The 16,344-nt window shown below is 40.7% G+C and overlaps 1 protein-coding gene across 1 annotated transcript; it reads left to right on the forward strand.

The window, feature by feature from the left end:
• Positions 1-899: 899 nt before the first annotated feature.
• LOC120053944 (proline-serine-threonine phosphatase-interacting protein 1-like) lies at positions 900-13,688 on the forward strand. Its single transcript, XM_039001271.1, has 14 exons — positions 900-2,759; positions 2,854-2,928; positions 3,061-3,095; positions 3,207-3,313; positions 3,561-3,623; positions 6,413-6,517; positions 10,265-10,310; positions 11,197-11,276; positions 11,477-11,575; positions 11,798-11,894; positions 12,144-12,231; positions 12,349-12,434; positions 12,900-13,009; positions 13,135-13,688. Exons 1-14 carry the CDS (start codon positions 2,725-2,727, stop codon positions 13,261-13,263), a joined length of 1,155 nt encoding a protein of 384 aa, XP_038857199.1. The 5' UTR covers positions 900-2,724; the 3' UTR covers positions 13,264-13,688.
• Positions 13,689-16,344: the final 2,656 nt, after the last annotated feature.

Here is a 16,344-nt window from a genome sequence, read left to right on the forward strand (position 1 = left end):
TTACCAGCCTCAGAAATTGCAGCCCAAATAAATGATTCACAAAGTTCAATTAGCAGACTTGCCTAGATAAAAGGTTAAATTAAATAAAAACAGACACATCTCAACATTAACTGTTCAGAGGAGACTGCGTGAATCAGTCCTTCATCGTCGAATTGCTGCAAAGAAACCACGACTAAAGGACACCAATAATAAGAAGAGACTTGCTTGGGCCAAGAAACACGATCAATGGACATTAGACCGGAGGAAATCTGTCCTTTGGTCTGATGACTGCAAATTTGAGATTTTTGGTTCCAACCGCCGTGTTTTTGTGAGACGAAGAGTAGGTGAACGGATGATCTCTGAATGTGTGGTTCCCACGGTGAAGCATGGAAGTGTGATGGTATGGGTGTGCTTTGCTGGTGAGAATTCAAAGCACAGTTAAGAAGCATGGCTACCACAGCATTCTGCAGCGATACGCCATCCCATCTGTTTGATGCTTTATGGGACTATCATTTGTTTTTCAACAGGACAATGACTCAACATACCTCCAGGCTTTGTAAGGGCTATTTGACCAAGAAGGAGAGTGATGGATTGCTGCATCAGATGATCTGGCCTTCACAATCACCTGACCTCAACCCAATTGAGATGTTTTGGAATGAGTTGGACCGCAGAGTGAAGGAAAAGCAGCCAACAAGTATTCCGCATATGTGGGAACTCCTTCAAGACTGTTGGAAAAGCATTCCTCATGAAACTGGTTGAGAGAATGCCAAGAGAGTGCAAAGCGGTCATCAAGGCAAAGGGTGGCTACTTTGAAGAATATAAAATATATTTTGATTTGTTTTAACACTTTTTGGTTACTACATGATTCCATGTGTTATTTCATAGTTTTGATGTCTTCACTATTATTCTACAATGTAGGAAATAGTCAAAATAAAGAAAAACCCATGAATGAGTAGGTGTGTCCCAACGTTTGACTGGTACTGTATATATATTTTTTCAGTTCAAGAAGTCTTATTGATTTACATGTAACATTTCTGAATGGGTGGATTGTATGATCATTTCCCCATAGAATACATATTTCAATGTTTTTAGGGTATCCATCTATCAAATGACAACCAACTGGTAATGTTATCTTGGATGCAGGCTGTCTGTGTTAGCTAACTTCACACTGAAGCTCTTCCTCATTTGAGTCAAACGAGTTAACTTCAAGCCATGTCTACTGACTGGGTGTTTCCTGTGTGTGGCATTATAATTTTCACTGGCTTTGACCCAGCCTCAAAGAACCATAAGTGCCTTCTTTACTGAATCCCCTCACAGAGGATATCACATTTGATTTACTGCTGAGATGACTTTGCAATTCCAAGATGTATTTTGGGTGAGTTCACTTTAACGTCTTGAATTTTGATTAACCACTTTGATACTCAATCTATATGATCTTTATGGATAAGGTTGATGTTATTTAAAAAAATGCACTGCACAGAGGATATCAGCAGAGACAGCTAAATTATTTACTGCTTGATCCAAACTGTATTGTGGTAACAACACCTGAGGCAGTACACCTGTGTCAGAGGCAGCCCTTTACTAAATTAAACTTTGTTTGTTTCATTGGCTCTCAGATTGTCGTCTTTACAAATGTTTGTTCTATGGTCTCACAGCCAACTTCGTTCTTTTTCTAAATATACTAGACTAAAACTTTATTTCATATGCTATGATGAAGAAATGTACTTGTGTAATTATTTTATGTGGAAACTTGCTTTTGAATGTGTGGCATTAATAAATGTGCTAGTGTGTTATATTTTGTAATTTATCTAAATAACTAGGCCCACAGAACATTGTTGTGACTTATTCTCTTGGCTGGATTGCTCATTTCTGAGTGTCAGTATCTCTATGCTGAGTTTCCTGTAAAACAGGCTAGGCTCTTTTATCTTTCTGTATTTGATCTTCTGACTGTGATGCATTGTCAGAACTGTAATCTACAAAACTACAGATAGCTTCTGGGTTAATTTGCATAGCAGGCTCATTGCAATAATCCCCTTCTAACCTTTGCAAATAAAAATTACCTTATTGTGCATGTTTTCTTATTACTTTGTATGAAATAGTTTGGCATTGAATTATGTTTGATATTGTATAACACTTGTGCAATACAAATACCTGTATTTGGCATTCTGTATTGTACATTCATTTATACATGTTTTACTTCACATAGTACACAATCATGCATAAGCCAAAGTTCAGCTAACAGACGACAGTCAATGGTTTGCTGTTGATACATGAGGCGGTCAACAGTGGAATCCTTTCTTTTGCTGCTAAGCGATTTCTATGACCAAGCTACTATTTAAAACTATTTTCCTGTGGAAACTGGGTGGTATGTAGTATGAGTGATACAGTGTGGGCCAGCAACATCTCCACTGAAGGCCTACTACAGTATCTGATATGTGTCATTTAACTTATAACTTTCACCTGCACTGGCATTCAATACTATTATGTACACGGCATCCTTGAAAGCATTTTGTTTTGACAAACACCATAAATCTGTAAACGTGTCAAAAGCTGCTGTAGCTGAAAGATGAGTATTTGCATCTATTTTTCGAAAATGACTTTCTTTGGACCTTTGTATTAAATCTTTGCATTTTCTTTTCTTTGAAGTTAAGATAATGCTATGATTCTGTATGGTTGTAGGGAGTGGATTTCATCAGTAATGTGGGATATGAGGCTCTCATCCAGAGACTCTGTGAGGGTCGACGGATGTGCAAAGACATGGAGGAGCTCTTGAAGATGAGGTAGTTGGTGGCAGCAAAGCAGTTCCTACATTGTGTATGAAGTTATATTATGTCACAATTATAAGTTAAGAAATATTGTGTTTCCATTGGATAGGGCATCCGCTGAAGAGAGATATGGCAAGGAGTTGGTGATGATTGCACGCAAGGCAGGGGGACTCTGTGAGATCAGGTGAGTGGCTCTGCTCTCACGATTCATGGAAACGAAATGCCTTAAGTTTTGGCAGAGAGAGAGGTGTGTGTGATAATGTATTGTGTAAAATAAATGTATTTGCACTTTCTCACAGTTATATTCTTTTCACAGCACTTTGAGAGCATCCATTGACCAACTCAAAGTCCGTAAGTAGAACAGAATTTTAATCGTCCACTTGTAGCTATGGAGTTGAAACATCTGTAAGCAGCACTACTTCATCCCAGATTTGTAATGTTGTGTTACCTCATGTTTTGTAGAAATTGAGAACATTGGGAACCTACACATACAGCTCTCTGGGATGTTAAAGGAAGAGGTCAAGAGTATGGAACAGTTCAGGGATCGACAGAAAGAGCAGAGAAAAAAGGTTGTGGTTTGACATTTTTAGCTTTCACCTAAACAAGGCCTAAAGACAATCTATTGTTAGTGCATGGTGGTGAATATCTACATAGAGTATGTTGTACTATTAAATCATGTACTTTGATTTCAAATGTTAACCATTTGCTGTTTAAGGACAGAGAAGGTATCAGTGGTTAGATGAGATGAATCCACTATTGATCTGTAATTGTTTAGCTATTTTTGCATCAGTCACAGCATGTTTTTCTCTGTCTCAGTTTGAAGGCGTCATGGACAAGGTTCAGAAGATGAAGGTGTCTTTATACAAGAAAACAATGGAGGTGAGCACAGTTCCTACCAAAAACCTTCTTAAAGAAATTATCTGTATGCTCCTTTGTGTGACGTGAAACCCTATTCCGTATAGTTTGTCTGTGGTAGGTAGGGCTTAACTCAATGTGTCAGGGTTATTTTAGCTTTACTTTCAAAGGTCCTTTAGTTAGTATGATTCAGGAAAACCATAATGTTTTTCTGTCAGGTGAAATTATATACCGGTAAGGGAATTTGTAATGTTCCCGAATAATAGGTTGCACCAGTAAGAGCATACAGATAAGAAAGGAAACAAAGAGGGCCATTCAGTGGCAAGCCGAGGGAGCGCCTCTAAAACAGAACTCTCAGCTCAGGAAATCCTGCTCTATTTGTTTTATTTTAGTCTCCCTGCTTGCACATGCATCTCTCGCTCTCGATTGCACTTTCTGTTCCTTATTTGGCAGCAGCTTCATGAAGTGTCAACTAATAATAGCTGTCTTAATCTAATAATTGGAGGTAAGTAGGACTGTGGCGGTCACAAAATTTTGTCAGCCGGTGATTGTCAAGCAAATAACTGTCAGTCTCATGGTAATTGACCATTTTATTTTATTTATTTAACCCTTATTATGGAACATCTACATTTTAAAAAGTCTAATAAATCCATGTAATATAGCCTACACCTTCACAATAAATCCATTATTTTAGACAGGTCTAAAGAAGTATGATATTAAGAAAAATGTGTCTATTTCAGGAGAACAGAATAGCATACTCTGAGTTGTCCTTATGTTAGGTGTCACGTTCGTCGTAACATTGAAGAGAGGAGGACCAAGGCGCAGCGTGAAATGAATACATATTTAATTAACGAAGACGAAGAACACTTGACAAACTATACAAAAACAACAAAACGAACGTGAAGCTATATAACAAATAGTGCTGACACTAAACACTACACATAGACAATCACCCACCAACTACCTAATGAATATGGCTGCCTAAATATGGTTCCCAATCAGAGACAACGATAGACAGCTGTCTCTAATTGAGAACCAATCTAGGCAACCATAGACATACATACACCTAGACTAGACACTGCCCCATAAACATACAAAAAACCCTAGACAATACAAAACACATACATCCCCCATGTCACACCCTGACCTAACTAAAATAATAAAGAAAACAAAGATAACTAAGGCCAGGGCGTGACATTAGGTCCTGATCTGGCTATGCCAAATGGCTGTGGGCTACACTAGTTCATTTAGCAGACAAGATTTGCTTAGAATTATGTGGCATGCATTATTTTATATTATTTTATAGTATGAAGAAAACAATTTAACAAAGCTGAATAAAATAGAAAGTATATTTTCTCCAAACGATTTGAGTTCACACATGTTGCTATTCTTTTTTGAGTGGTTAACAAGGAAATGGGTACTCCTATATGCTTAATTTAGAGTTATTAATGTAACTTTAGTTGTTCTACAAATGTTGGGCAATATGTTTGGATTTTTAATACATTTTAAGCCTGCATGATGCGACTCAAATAATGATTTGAAAAAGTTGCTTGAAAGGCATGAGCTCTGCTTAGTTTTTTGCACAGACTATACACAATTCATCAGTCTCTCATTCACAATTTGACAACCACTTGATAATGCCTTGAATTTCACAGCTGCATTCCCTTTATGTGGCCGTAATGCACCCTAAAAAAAGCCATGCCTTTTGCTGCCAGTGGCCGTTGTGCCCTTGGGCCCCGAGTGCTGCATTGTGCCCTTCTCCCCGAAGCACCTCTCACTCACATGGCTCTCCATCACGTGATCGGGTCTATCTCATAGGCTACAAGTGAAGACAGACACTTCCGGGACGCAACTGCGCGCGTTCTTATCCAATTCCGAGATGCATATTGAAGATATTGGAAGAACTGTCCACATTTATTTTTCGTCAGCCAACAAGATGAGTAGGCCTAACGAACAGCAAAAGCACTAGCCTATGTCAATCTACTATCCCCCATAGTACAAAAGTTGACCTATTCTGTGCGAGAAATAAATATTCCGAACATAGCCTGGGACAATTGTGGGATGCGATAGATCCCAAATTAGTACAACCACTAGCATAAAAAAATGCAATGTGGCTGACCCAACAGATCTGAACATTTAACTTAAAATGTTGATAAACTATTAGGCTTTTTCTTCACATTATAAGCGCAGCAATGCGCACATGGCAGTAGGCTATAAGCATGAATGTTCCATTTGCTGGAAAACACCATTATCAAAAGTGACCGCAAATGCGATTATGCATGAAATGCTTTTATTATAAAGGTGCATTTTTATGGTGAAAATTATCTTCCAAAAACTTGAAACTCATGCCCTGTTTACAGTGCCTTCAGAAAGTATTCAGAACCCTTGACTTTTTCCACATTTTGTTAAGTTACAGCCTTAACTTAAAATGGATTCAAATTTTTTTTTTAAAGCAATCTACACACAATACCCCATAAAACGAAAACAGGTTTTAATTTTTTTTGCGAATGTATATTAAAAAAAAGATAAAATTTTCGATGACATTTGCATTGATGCAGTGATTAGAGGGACAATAGAGTGCTAAGTACCAGGCAGTTAACAAGTTTGGTAGGCTACAAATGACCATTAGCAGCATCAGAGCTTGGAAAAACCTAATTACCATGACTAAACGGTCAAGTGGAATTTGATTGACTTCATGACTTGTGACTGCAGGTGTGGCGGTAATACGTTCACCGCAACAGCCCTAGAGGTAAGTACATTGTGTAGTATTGTAAACCTGATAACAAGTTCCCTTTCTGTGTGTCCTTTCCCAGTCTAGAAGGTCCTATGACCAAAGGTGCAGAGAGGCAGATGAGGCAGAGCAAGCTGCTGAGAGGATGAGCAGTGCAGCCACCACCACACCCAAGCAGGCTGAAAGGGTAAATCACTAAACTCTATCCATGTGTAAAATGTAACATACAGTAGTTGTAGGTCAGTCTGTAGGCTATATGTTTTGAATTGTAGGAATAATAACAGAGGATGTGAATTGCAGTGAATGGTTTGACTTTCATCATAGAGTGAATGTAAACACATATTCTGAACTGTTGCTGTGTGGGGCATAAAGCAAAACCCATGTTCATGGGGATTCCTGCCACAATCCCCTTCAACTGAGTGATGAAATATAAATTCTGTTATTTCTGATTACTGTTCTACCATTTCAAATCAAATGTTATTTGTCACATGCTTCATAGACAACATTTGTAGACTAACCATGAAATGCTTACTTCCGGGTCCTTTTCCAAAAATGCAGAGTTAAGACAAATAACATGGATATATATAGGGAGTAGAAAATAACATGGCTAAAGAGGGAGTACCAGTACTGATTTGATGTGCAGGGGTACGAGGTAATTGAGGTAGGTACTTTACATGCACTGAGTATACCAAACATTAGGAACACCTTCCTAATATTGAGTTGCACCCACTGCTTTTGCCCTCAAAACTGACTCAGTTCATACCCCATTCAAAGGCACTTATATCTTTTGTCTTGCCCATTCACCCTCTGAATGACACATGTACACAATCCATGTCTTAATTGTCTCCAGGCTTAAAAATCCTTCTTTAACAAGTGACATCTATAAGGGATCATAGCTTTCCCCTGGATTCAACTGATCAGTCTATGTCATGGAAAGAGCAGATGTTCCAAATGTTTTGTATACTCAGTGTATAGGTAGAGGTAAATTGACTATGCAACAGGATAGATAGACAGTAGCAGCAGCGTGTGAGTGTGAAAGTGTGAATGTGTGAGTGTGTGTGTGTGTGTGTGTGTGTGTGTGTGTGTGTGTGTGTGTGTGTGTGTGTGTGTGTGTGTGTGTGTGTGTGTGTGTGTGTGTGTGTGTGTGTCAGTGTCAGTGTGTCGGTATCAGTATCAGTATGCATCCGGTTAGTTCCAGACGTGGTGCATTGGAGTCTTTGACAATTTTTTGGGCCTTCCTCTGATACCGCCTGGTATAGAGGTCCTGGATGGCAGGGAGCTCGGCCCTAGTGATGTACTGGGCCATACGCACTACCCACTATATCGCCTTGCAGTTGGATGCCAAGCAGTTTCCATACCAAGCGGTGATGCAGCCAGTCAAAATGCTCTCGATGGTGCAGCTGTAGAACTTTTTGAGAGTCTATGGGCCCATCAGCTCCTTTGTCTTACTGACGTTGAGGGAGAGGTTGTTGTCCTGGCACCACACTGCCAGATCTCTGACCTCCTCCCTATAGGCTGTATCATCGTCGTTGGTGATCAGGCCTACCACCGTCGTGTTGTCAGCAAACTTAATGATGTTGTTGTCGTAGTCCGCGGCCACGCAGTCGTGGGTGAATTGTGATTACAGGAGGGGACTAAGCACGCACCCCTGAGGGGCTCCCGTGTTGAGGATCAGCGTGGTGGGCTCCCGTGTTGAGGATCAGCGTGGTGTATGTGTTATTGCCTACCCTGACCACCTGGGATCCAGTTGCAGTGGGAGGTGTTCAGTCCCAGGGACCTTAGCTTAGTGATGAGCTTCGAGGGATCTATGGTGTTGAGCTGTAGTCAATGAACAGCATTCTCACGTAGGTGTTCCTTTTATAGAAGTGGGAAAGGGAGGTGTGGAGTGCAATCGAGATTGCGTTCTCCCTGGGTTTTCTGGGTCGGTATGCGAGTTGGAGTGGGTCCAGGGGGTCTGGGAAGATGGTGTTGATGTGAGCCATGACCAGCCTTTCAAAGCAATTCATGGCTACAGGTGTGAGTGCTACGGGGCGATAGTCATTTACCTTGACGTTCTTGGCCACAGGGACTATGGTGGTCTGCTTGAAACATGTACTGTAGGTATTACAGACTGGGTCAGGGAGAGGTTAAAAATGTCAGTAAAGACACTTGCCAGCTGGTCTGTGCATGCTCTGAGTATGCGTCCTGGTAATCCGTCTGGCTCACACATGGTTCAGTGTTGCTTGCCTCGAAGTGAGCATAGAAGGCATTTAACTCGTCTGGTAGTCTCGTATCACAGGGCAGCCGTTAGCTGGGTTTCCCTTTGTAATCCATGATAGTTTGCAAGCCCTGCCACATCCGACGAGTGCATGAGCCGGTGTACTAGGATTCGATCTTAGTCCTGTATTGATGCTTTGCCTGTTTGGGATCATTGTCATGCTGAAAGACCCAGCCACGTTTCATCTTCAATGCCCTTGCTGATGGAAGGAGGTTTTCACTCAAAATCTCACGATACATGGCCCCATTCATTCTTTCCTTTACACGGATCAGTCGTCCTGGTCCCTTTGCAGAAAAACAGCCCCAAAGCATGATGTTTCCACCTCCATGCTTCACAGTAGGTATGGTGTTCTTTGGATGCAACTTAGCATTCTTTGTCCTCCAAACACGACGAGTTGAGTTTTTACCAAAAAGTTATATTTTGGTTTCATCTGACCATATGACATTCTCCCAATCTTCTTCTGGATCATCCAAATGCTCTCTAGCAGATTTCAGACGGGCCTGGACATGTACTGGCTTAAGCAGGGGGACACGTCTGGCACTGCAGGATTTGAGTCCCTGGCGGCGTAGTGTGTTACTGATGGTAGGCTTTGTTACTTTGGTCCCAGCTCTCTGCAGGTCATTCACTAGGTCCCCCCGTGTGGTTCTGGGATTTTTGCTCACCGTTCTTGTGATCATTTTGACCCCACGGGGTGAGATCTTGCGTGGAGCCCCAGATCGAGGGAGATTATCAGTGGTCTTGTATGTCTTCCATTTCCTAATAATTGCTCCCACAGTTGATTTCTTCAAACCAAGCTGCTTACCTATTGCAGATTCAGTCTTCCCAGCCTGGTGCAGGTCTACAATTTTGTTTCTGGTGTCCTTTGACAGCTCTTTGGTCTTGGTCATAGTGGAGTTTGGAGTGTAACTGTTTGAGGTTGTGGACAGGTGTCTTTTATACTGATAACAAGTTCAAACAGGTGCCATTAATACAGGTAACGAGTGGAGAACAGAGGAGCCTCTTAAAGAAGAAGTTACAGGTCTGTGAGAGCCAGAAATCTTGCTTGTTTGTAGGTGACCAAATACTTCTTTTCCACCATAATTTGCAAATAAATTCATTAAAAATCCTACAATGTGATTTTCTGGATTTTTTTTTCTCATTTTGTCTGTCATAGTTGAAGTGTACCTATGATGAAAATTACAGGCCTCTCTCATCTTTTTAAGTGGGAGAACTTGCACAATTGGTGGCTGACTAAATACTTTTTTGCCCCACTGTAGCTCGTTATGTCTTAGTGCCAGCATCGGTTTGTGGTGGTAAATAGACAGCTACAAAAAATATAGATTAAGTCTCTCTTGGTAAATAGTGTGGTCTACAGCTTATCAGGCGAGCAGAACCTCGAGACTTTCTTAATATTAGAGATTGCGCACAAACTGACTCTTGAGCCATGACTCCGTGAAGCATAGGATATTACTGTTCTTTAGGTCCCGTTGATAGAATAGTCTGGAACGGAGCTTGTCCAATTTGTTCTCCAGTGATCGTACATTCACCAGTAGAACAGAGAGTAGAGGCGGTTTATCTTGAAAAAAGAACTTAATTATTTCTCAGGATGTAATTGGGAGATCATTTCCTTACTCTTTAGCACTGACATTTATGTGTTAGTTTCCTATCAGTGACAGTAACTTCCCTGTTCGTTTGCAGATGCACAACAAGTCTAAGCAGTGCAGAGAGGCAGCAGGAGAGGCAGGTAAGAGATATTAGGCTATTGAGCTCCTATCTTTTCCTGTTGTTGTACTCCAAATAAAGGCAGTCCATGACTTGAAATCAAGATTGCTGAAAAGCCATAGCATGATTTGACAATTTGTTTTTGTCTCCCTTTCATCACCATAATGCTGAGGTTTTCCAGAAATTAACTGTTATAATTTTTTTCAATTTTTTCTTTCATTAAGTAATCTTAGAATTTGCTTCCAATTTGCAGATTATATTTTTAAAGGCCATATACACTGAGTGTACAAAACATTAAGAACACCTTCCGAATATTGAGTTATTAGGAAGGTGGGTTTTTTTGCTGTCAGAACAGCCTCAATTCGTCAAGGCATGGACTCTACAAGGTGTCGAAAGCGTTCCACAGGGATGTTGGCCCATGTTGACTCCAATGCGTCCCACAGTTGTGTCAAGTTGGCTGGATGTCCAAGTTGGCTGGAAACTGTTGAGCGTGAAAAACCCAGCAGAGTTGCAGTTCTTGACACAAACTGGTGCGACTGACACCTACTACCATATGCCGTTCCAAAACACTTAAATATTTTGTCTTGCCCATTCCCCCTCTGAATGACACACATACACAATCCATGTCTTAATTGTCTCAAGGCTTAAAAATCCTTTAACCTGTCTCCTCCCCTTCATCTACACTGATTGAAGTGGATTTAACAAGGGACATCAATAAGGGATCATAGCTTTCACCTGGATTTACCTGGTCCGTCTATGTCATGGAAAGAGCAGGTGTTCCTAATGTTTTTCACACTTAGTGTATATTGTCCCTCCACTGTGACAGAGGATCCAATGAATCTTCAAAAATGATTCAGAGTCAATAACTGCGTATTATCTGAATACCACCTTTGCTTCTTTGTCCTCAGAAAAACAATACATGTCAAACATTGAACAGCTAGACAAGATTCGCCAAGAATGGGAAACCACACATGAGAGCACATGTGAGGTACATTGAGGCATATTCTAATGTCATTGCAATGAATGCAAGTTGGATTGTACAGTATGATCAGACAAACTTTTCTTAAATTACGTAAATATTTTCTGTCAAACCAGCTGATGGTCCACAGATTGTTGTAAACATGGGATATAGATATGGGATATAGCATTTTATATAGATATTTTGTACAATGGAGGATTGTTTTGCAGGTCTTTCAGCAGCAGGAGGGAGATCGTATCAACATCCTAAGGAATGCCATCTGGGTCCACTGTAACCAATTCTCAATGCAATGTGTCAAAGATGATGAGGTTGGTCAAGTTTGTTTTGTCTTACCAAGCTATTCTGTAATCCACAATATCAGTAGTAGCATTAGTCAGCATATTAAAGCATGGTACCATGTATACCATTGTGTAGAATTTGTCTCAACTGTATCATTTAGTAGCTGTAAGACTACTCAGTAAGGCTGATTAGTAATGATGAATAAAGAATATACTGAATGTGTTTGAGCCATGCCCAAAATGTACTTTCAGTGTTATGAGGATGTGAGGAAAACTCTAGAACTGTGTGACATCACGGTAGACAACAACTGCTTTGTTGAGATGAAAAGCACTGGCTCAAGTCCACCAGGTAGGTAAAATACACCACCTGTCCTGTTTCCTGGTTTGTGCACATGAATATGTTCCAGGTCTGAACATTTCAATATTAACTCTTTAAATGTCATCATAGTAAAATATTGATGAAAATATGTGGCCTGATTGAGAAATAATATGTTCACCCTTTGTTTGAACTTTGCAGTGCAGCCATGTCTCTGTGATACACTCTTTACTTAGGCCTTGGGTGAGTTTGCTTTGCTGAATGCCTGTGGTTTCTCCCCAGCTCCCATTGTGTTTGAGAACTACTATGAGAGGGAGCCCTCGACAGACACCAATGGCAGTGCCCGCTTTGTAGGAGGAGTTATGAAGAGGTTAGAGATACTAATATTTGTTTTTGCACTATAAGAATGCACATTTGAACTCATGTAACCATCAAAACAGCATGTTTACAATGTGAAGCAAAGTAAACTCTGTTTAATTACTTTTAGGTTTTCAAACCTTTTGCAAGGCAACTCCTCGGCTGGCTCCAAAATTAACGTCAATGACTGTTCACAGCCATTAGCCCCACCTACTGGTTTGTATGCTGCTACAATTACTGTAAATAAGTGTGGTACCAATAGAAACCATTTTTGGACGGGGAGAGATAATGTTTTTTCACAGTCATTATATTGTTACTTGTCAGGTAAAAATACATTTGAGATGGAGAGGATAACGATGTATGTTCTCTTTTTATGCCTCCCCATAACAATGCATTGTGTTGATCTTGTTCCAATCATAATGTGAAAACATACATTAATAGCCCATAACCTGATCATGCAGGCTTTCCATCTATTTACATAATCACCAGTGGGCACAAACATCCACCTGATTTCAGGTCAAATGTCCCTTGACGCAAAAGTAGCTGTTGCCACAATATTAAGCAGGGTCTGACACTATATCACATCACACTACATTACATGGGCTTACTCTTTGAGTTCAGTCAATAGCTGTGGTACTGAGGTTTCAAACTGCCAGTGATTTGACCATGTGTAATCCTTAGCCGACACATCAGATGGAGTGTACGCCTCCATTCCTGGATTTCAGCCAGTGGAGCCAACCATCTCAGAGAGCAGAGAGGAGTACCAGGCGCTATATGACTATGAGGCTCAGGTCAGAATGCTCTGACACCCTAAATGCCCGCATTCAACATCTAGGCCTACGCTAAGAATGAGTGGATTCACATTTCTGTGACATTTGAACCACAACTAAACCTAACCTGTCCTTGCCGTCTCTAGAGTGCGGGTGAGCTGTCCATGTCTGCAGGGGAGACGGTGGTGGTCATTGAGCAGGGTGTGGATGGCTGGTGGACTGTGGAGAGGAACGGCCTGTCAGGACTGGTCCCTGGATCCTATCTGGCCAAATAATGAGCTCCTCTTGGCACAAGTAGTAAGGCTGGAAGGCCCATAGCATAGCCCTGCCCTGCATATGTCTTAGTTTGACTATTTCCTCTAAGCCTAACAGTGTTGATAATGTTAGCTCAGTCTTGGCTACACTGTATGTGTTGTTTAGTGACCTCACTGACCTGAGACCATGGCTTTATCTAATGATGGAGATTACTAACTTATTTGTTGTCAAGATGGAAAGAGATGTGCACTTACCTGTTTTACTTTCCTCTCAAGTCAACAGGCACTACAGTTTGTGTTGTTGAACAATCCTACTGTAGCCAGGACAGCTGCAAAATAAAGCACTCTAGTTTTTACATTTGGTTGAGTTGTCAACTAAGGTGAATTCAAAGTGAAATCAACTAAAAAAATGTCACTGTCATTGGATTAAGGTTCAAATAAAAAATTCCCTTACATTGATGACTCTTTGCAAATCCAATCAGTTTTCCACGTTGATTCAATGTCATCACATATCATTTTTGTTATTGAAATGATTTGGAAACAACTTTGATTCAACCACTGTTTTTCCCAGTGGGTAGTCACTGACCTATTAATATGCTATAGTATTGAAAAACACCTTGTGTGTTTGAGCAACTAATAAACTGTCCACATGCTAACTGTCCAAAATACAATGGCTTAGATCAGGGGTGTCAAACATACGACCTGCGGGCTGAATCCGGCCCGCGAGGCAGTCTAATCCGGTCCATAGGTGGTCTTGAGTAAAAAAACATGTTTTTTATTTTTTATATATATTTTGGTGGCTGGAAAACAAACTCGATAAACTTAAAAAATACTAAAACTAAATTGAAACTGAGTAGAAATTATAACGGGGAGACGGTGGTGGTCATAGAGTTTCTTGACTGTGTCCAGCACAGACAAAAATCACAGAAATGAAAGCTAGCCAGTCAGGGAGCATTGAAAATTCAAAAAACGATGGATAGAGGAGTATATTTTGCCAATTTTGACAGTGAGGAAGTATAATCAATTGTCAGTGCAATTGTCAGTGCCCCCAGGACCTCGTTGAAGACCGAATGCAGCCCCTGGGGCAAAATTTGTTTGACGCCCCTGACTTAGATGAATGTAGGGCGATATTTCTAATATCTCTTTCTACTAGAATGCTAGCAGATACCCAAAGACTTCCAGTCATTGCGCTAACGCTAATTAGCATTGACTCGCAAAACTACCTCTAACTTCCTTCATACTAGACACAGAGACATAAAAATGGTATCCACTGGTTCATCTGACTCTGGAGAAGTAGATAAAGGGCCTCATTGCCAAAATCCTGAAGTATCTCTTTAAGCGAAAAATTCACCAGAAGCAGGCAAGCAGAGGGAGGCGGGAGGAAAGGACCGTACAAGCAGAGCACTGACTATGCTAGCAGGATAGTCCATATCTCCAATCATCTTTGCTGATAGCGCTGTTGTTTCCATAAGTGGAAGAATTGGTCTAATTTAGCATGTAGCCTATGGTAAAGCCTTAACCCTTAGCTACCTCTTCCAAGTCAAATGAGATTAAATAAAAGTGAATAATGACATTTTATTGTTTTGTGTGACTACAGCGCCAGCGATAAATCGCAAAAATAGAGACACGTTTTAATTGAGCGAGGCATCAAAGTGACCAACCTGCCCGCCAGGCTTCAGTTGGGTCATTACAATTCAAAACAATGCATTCTAAAATAAATCTTGCATGCTCGCCTTTGGTGAGTTTAGGCCATTAGGGATACTATTCAACTTTGACCATTTTACATGTATTTATGAAGTAAAGGAATCTAGCTTTGGACATGTTTACATAAATATTTAGAAATGTTGGGATGATGACAGCAATAACTAGCAAATTAAGATGTCAGATTTCTTTGCAATGGTTAGCCAGACTCCATTTTTGATAAAATACCTATAATTTTCTCTGAAATACCAATCTATTGATTATGTGTCAAGAGATGTGTATTTCAGAGGTTACACACCACACGAGTAATCTGTGCTCTATTATGTATACTGAACAAAATTCAACACGCAACATGCAACAATTTCAACAATTTTACAGTTCATATAAGGAAATCGGCCAATTGAAATAAATTCATTAGGCCCTAATCTATGGATTTCATGACTGGGTAGGGGCGCAGCCATGGCTGGGCCTGGGAGACAATCAGAATGAGTTTTTCACCCACAAAAGGGCTTTATTACGGACAGAAATACTTGTTTCATCAGCTGTCTGGGTGGCTGGTCTCAGACGATCCTGCAGGTGACGAAGCCAGATGTGGAGGTCCTGGACTGGCTTGGTTACATGTGATCTGCAGTTGTGGGGCCGGTTGGACGTGCTGCCAAATTCTCTAAAACAACGTTGGAGGTGGCTTATGGTAGAGAAATTAACATTAAATTATCGGGCAATAGCTCTGGTGGACATTACTACAGTCAGCATGCCAATTGTATGCTCCGTCAAAACTTGAGACATCTGTGGCATTGTGTTGTGTGACAAAACTGCACATTTTAGAGTGGCCTTTTATTGTCCCCAGCACAAGTTGCACCTGTGTAATAATCATGCTGTTTAATCAGCTTCTTGATATGCCACACCTGTCAGGTGGATGGGTTATCTTATTAAAGGAGAAATGCTCCCTAACAAATTTGTGCACAAAACTTGAGAGAAATAAGCTTTTTGTGCAAATGGAACATTTCTGGGATTTATTTATTTCAGCTCATGAAACCAACACTTTACATGTTGCGTTTATATTTTTGCTCTGTATAGTTCTTTGGGTCACAAGTTGGCCTACTAACACAATGTGACCTCTACAGAATAGCTCAACCTTATAGGCTTTACTTTTAAAAACCCCACAAGCAGCTGTCCATTTGTGACTCAAGACTGTGTCATGACTATCCTGTGAGGATCACAATGGGTCAGATCAGCTTGGCAATGGCTGACAATAACCAGACCCTCTCCCAAATGCAAAGGGAGGGGGGGGGGGGGGGGACTGGGCCGGTTTTGACACCTCCACACCCAGTCGTAAATTAAGCAGGAGAGGACTCTCTACCCTCCAGTATTGGCTAAAGGAATGTCCCTTTGTCTCCAGAG

Source organism: Salvelinus namaycush, chromosome 9, assembly GCF_016432855.1.
Source record: "Salvelinus namaycush isolate Seneca chromosome 9, SaNama_1.0, whole genome shotgun sequence".
Lineage (NCBI taxonomy): Eukaryota > Metazoa > Chordata > Actinopteri > Salmoniformes > Salmonidae > Salvelinus > Salvelinus namaycush.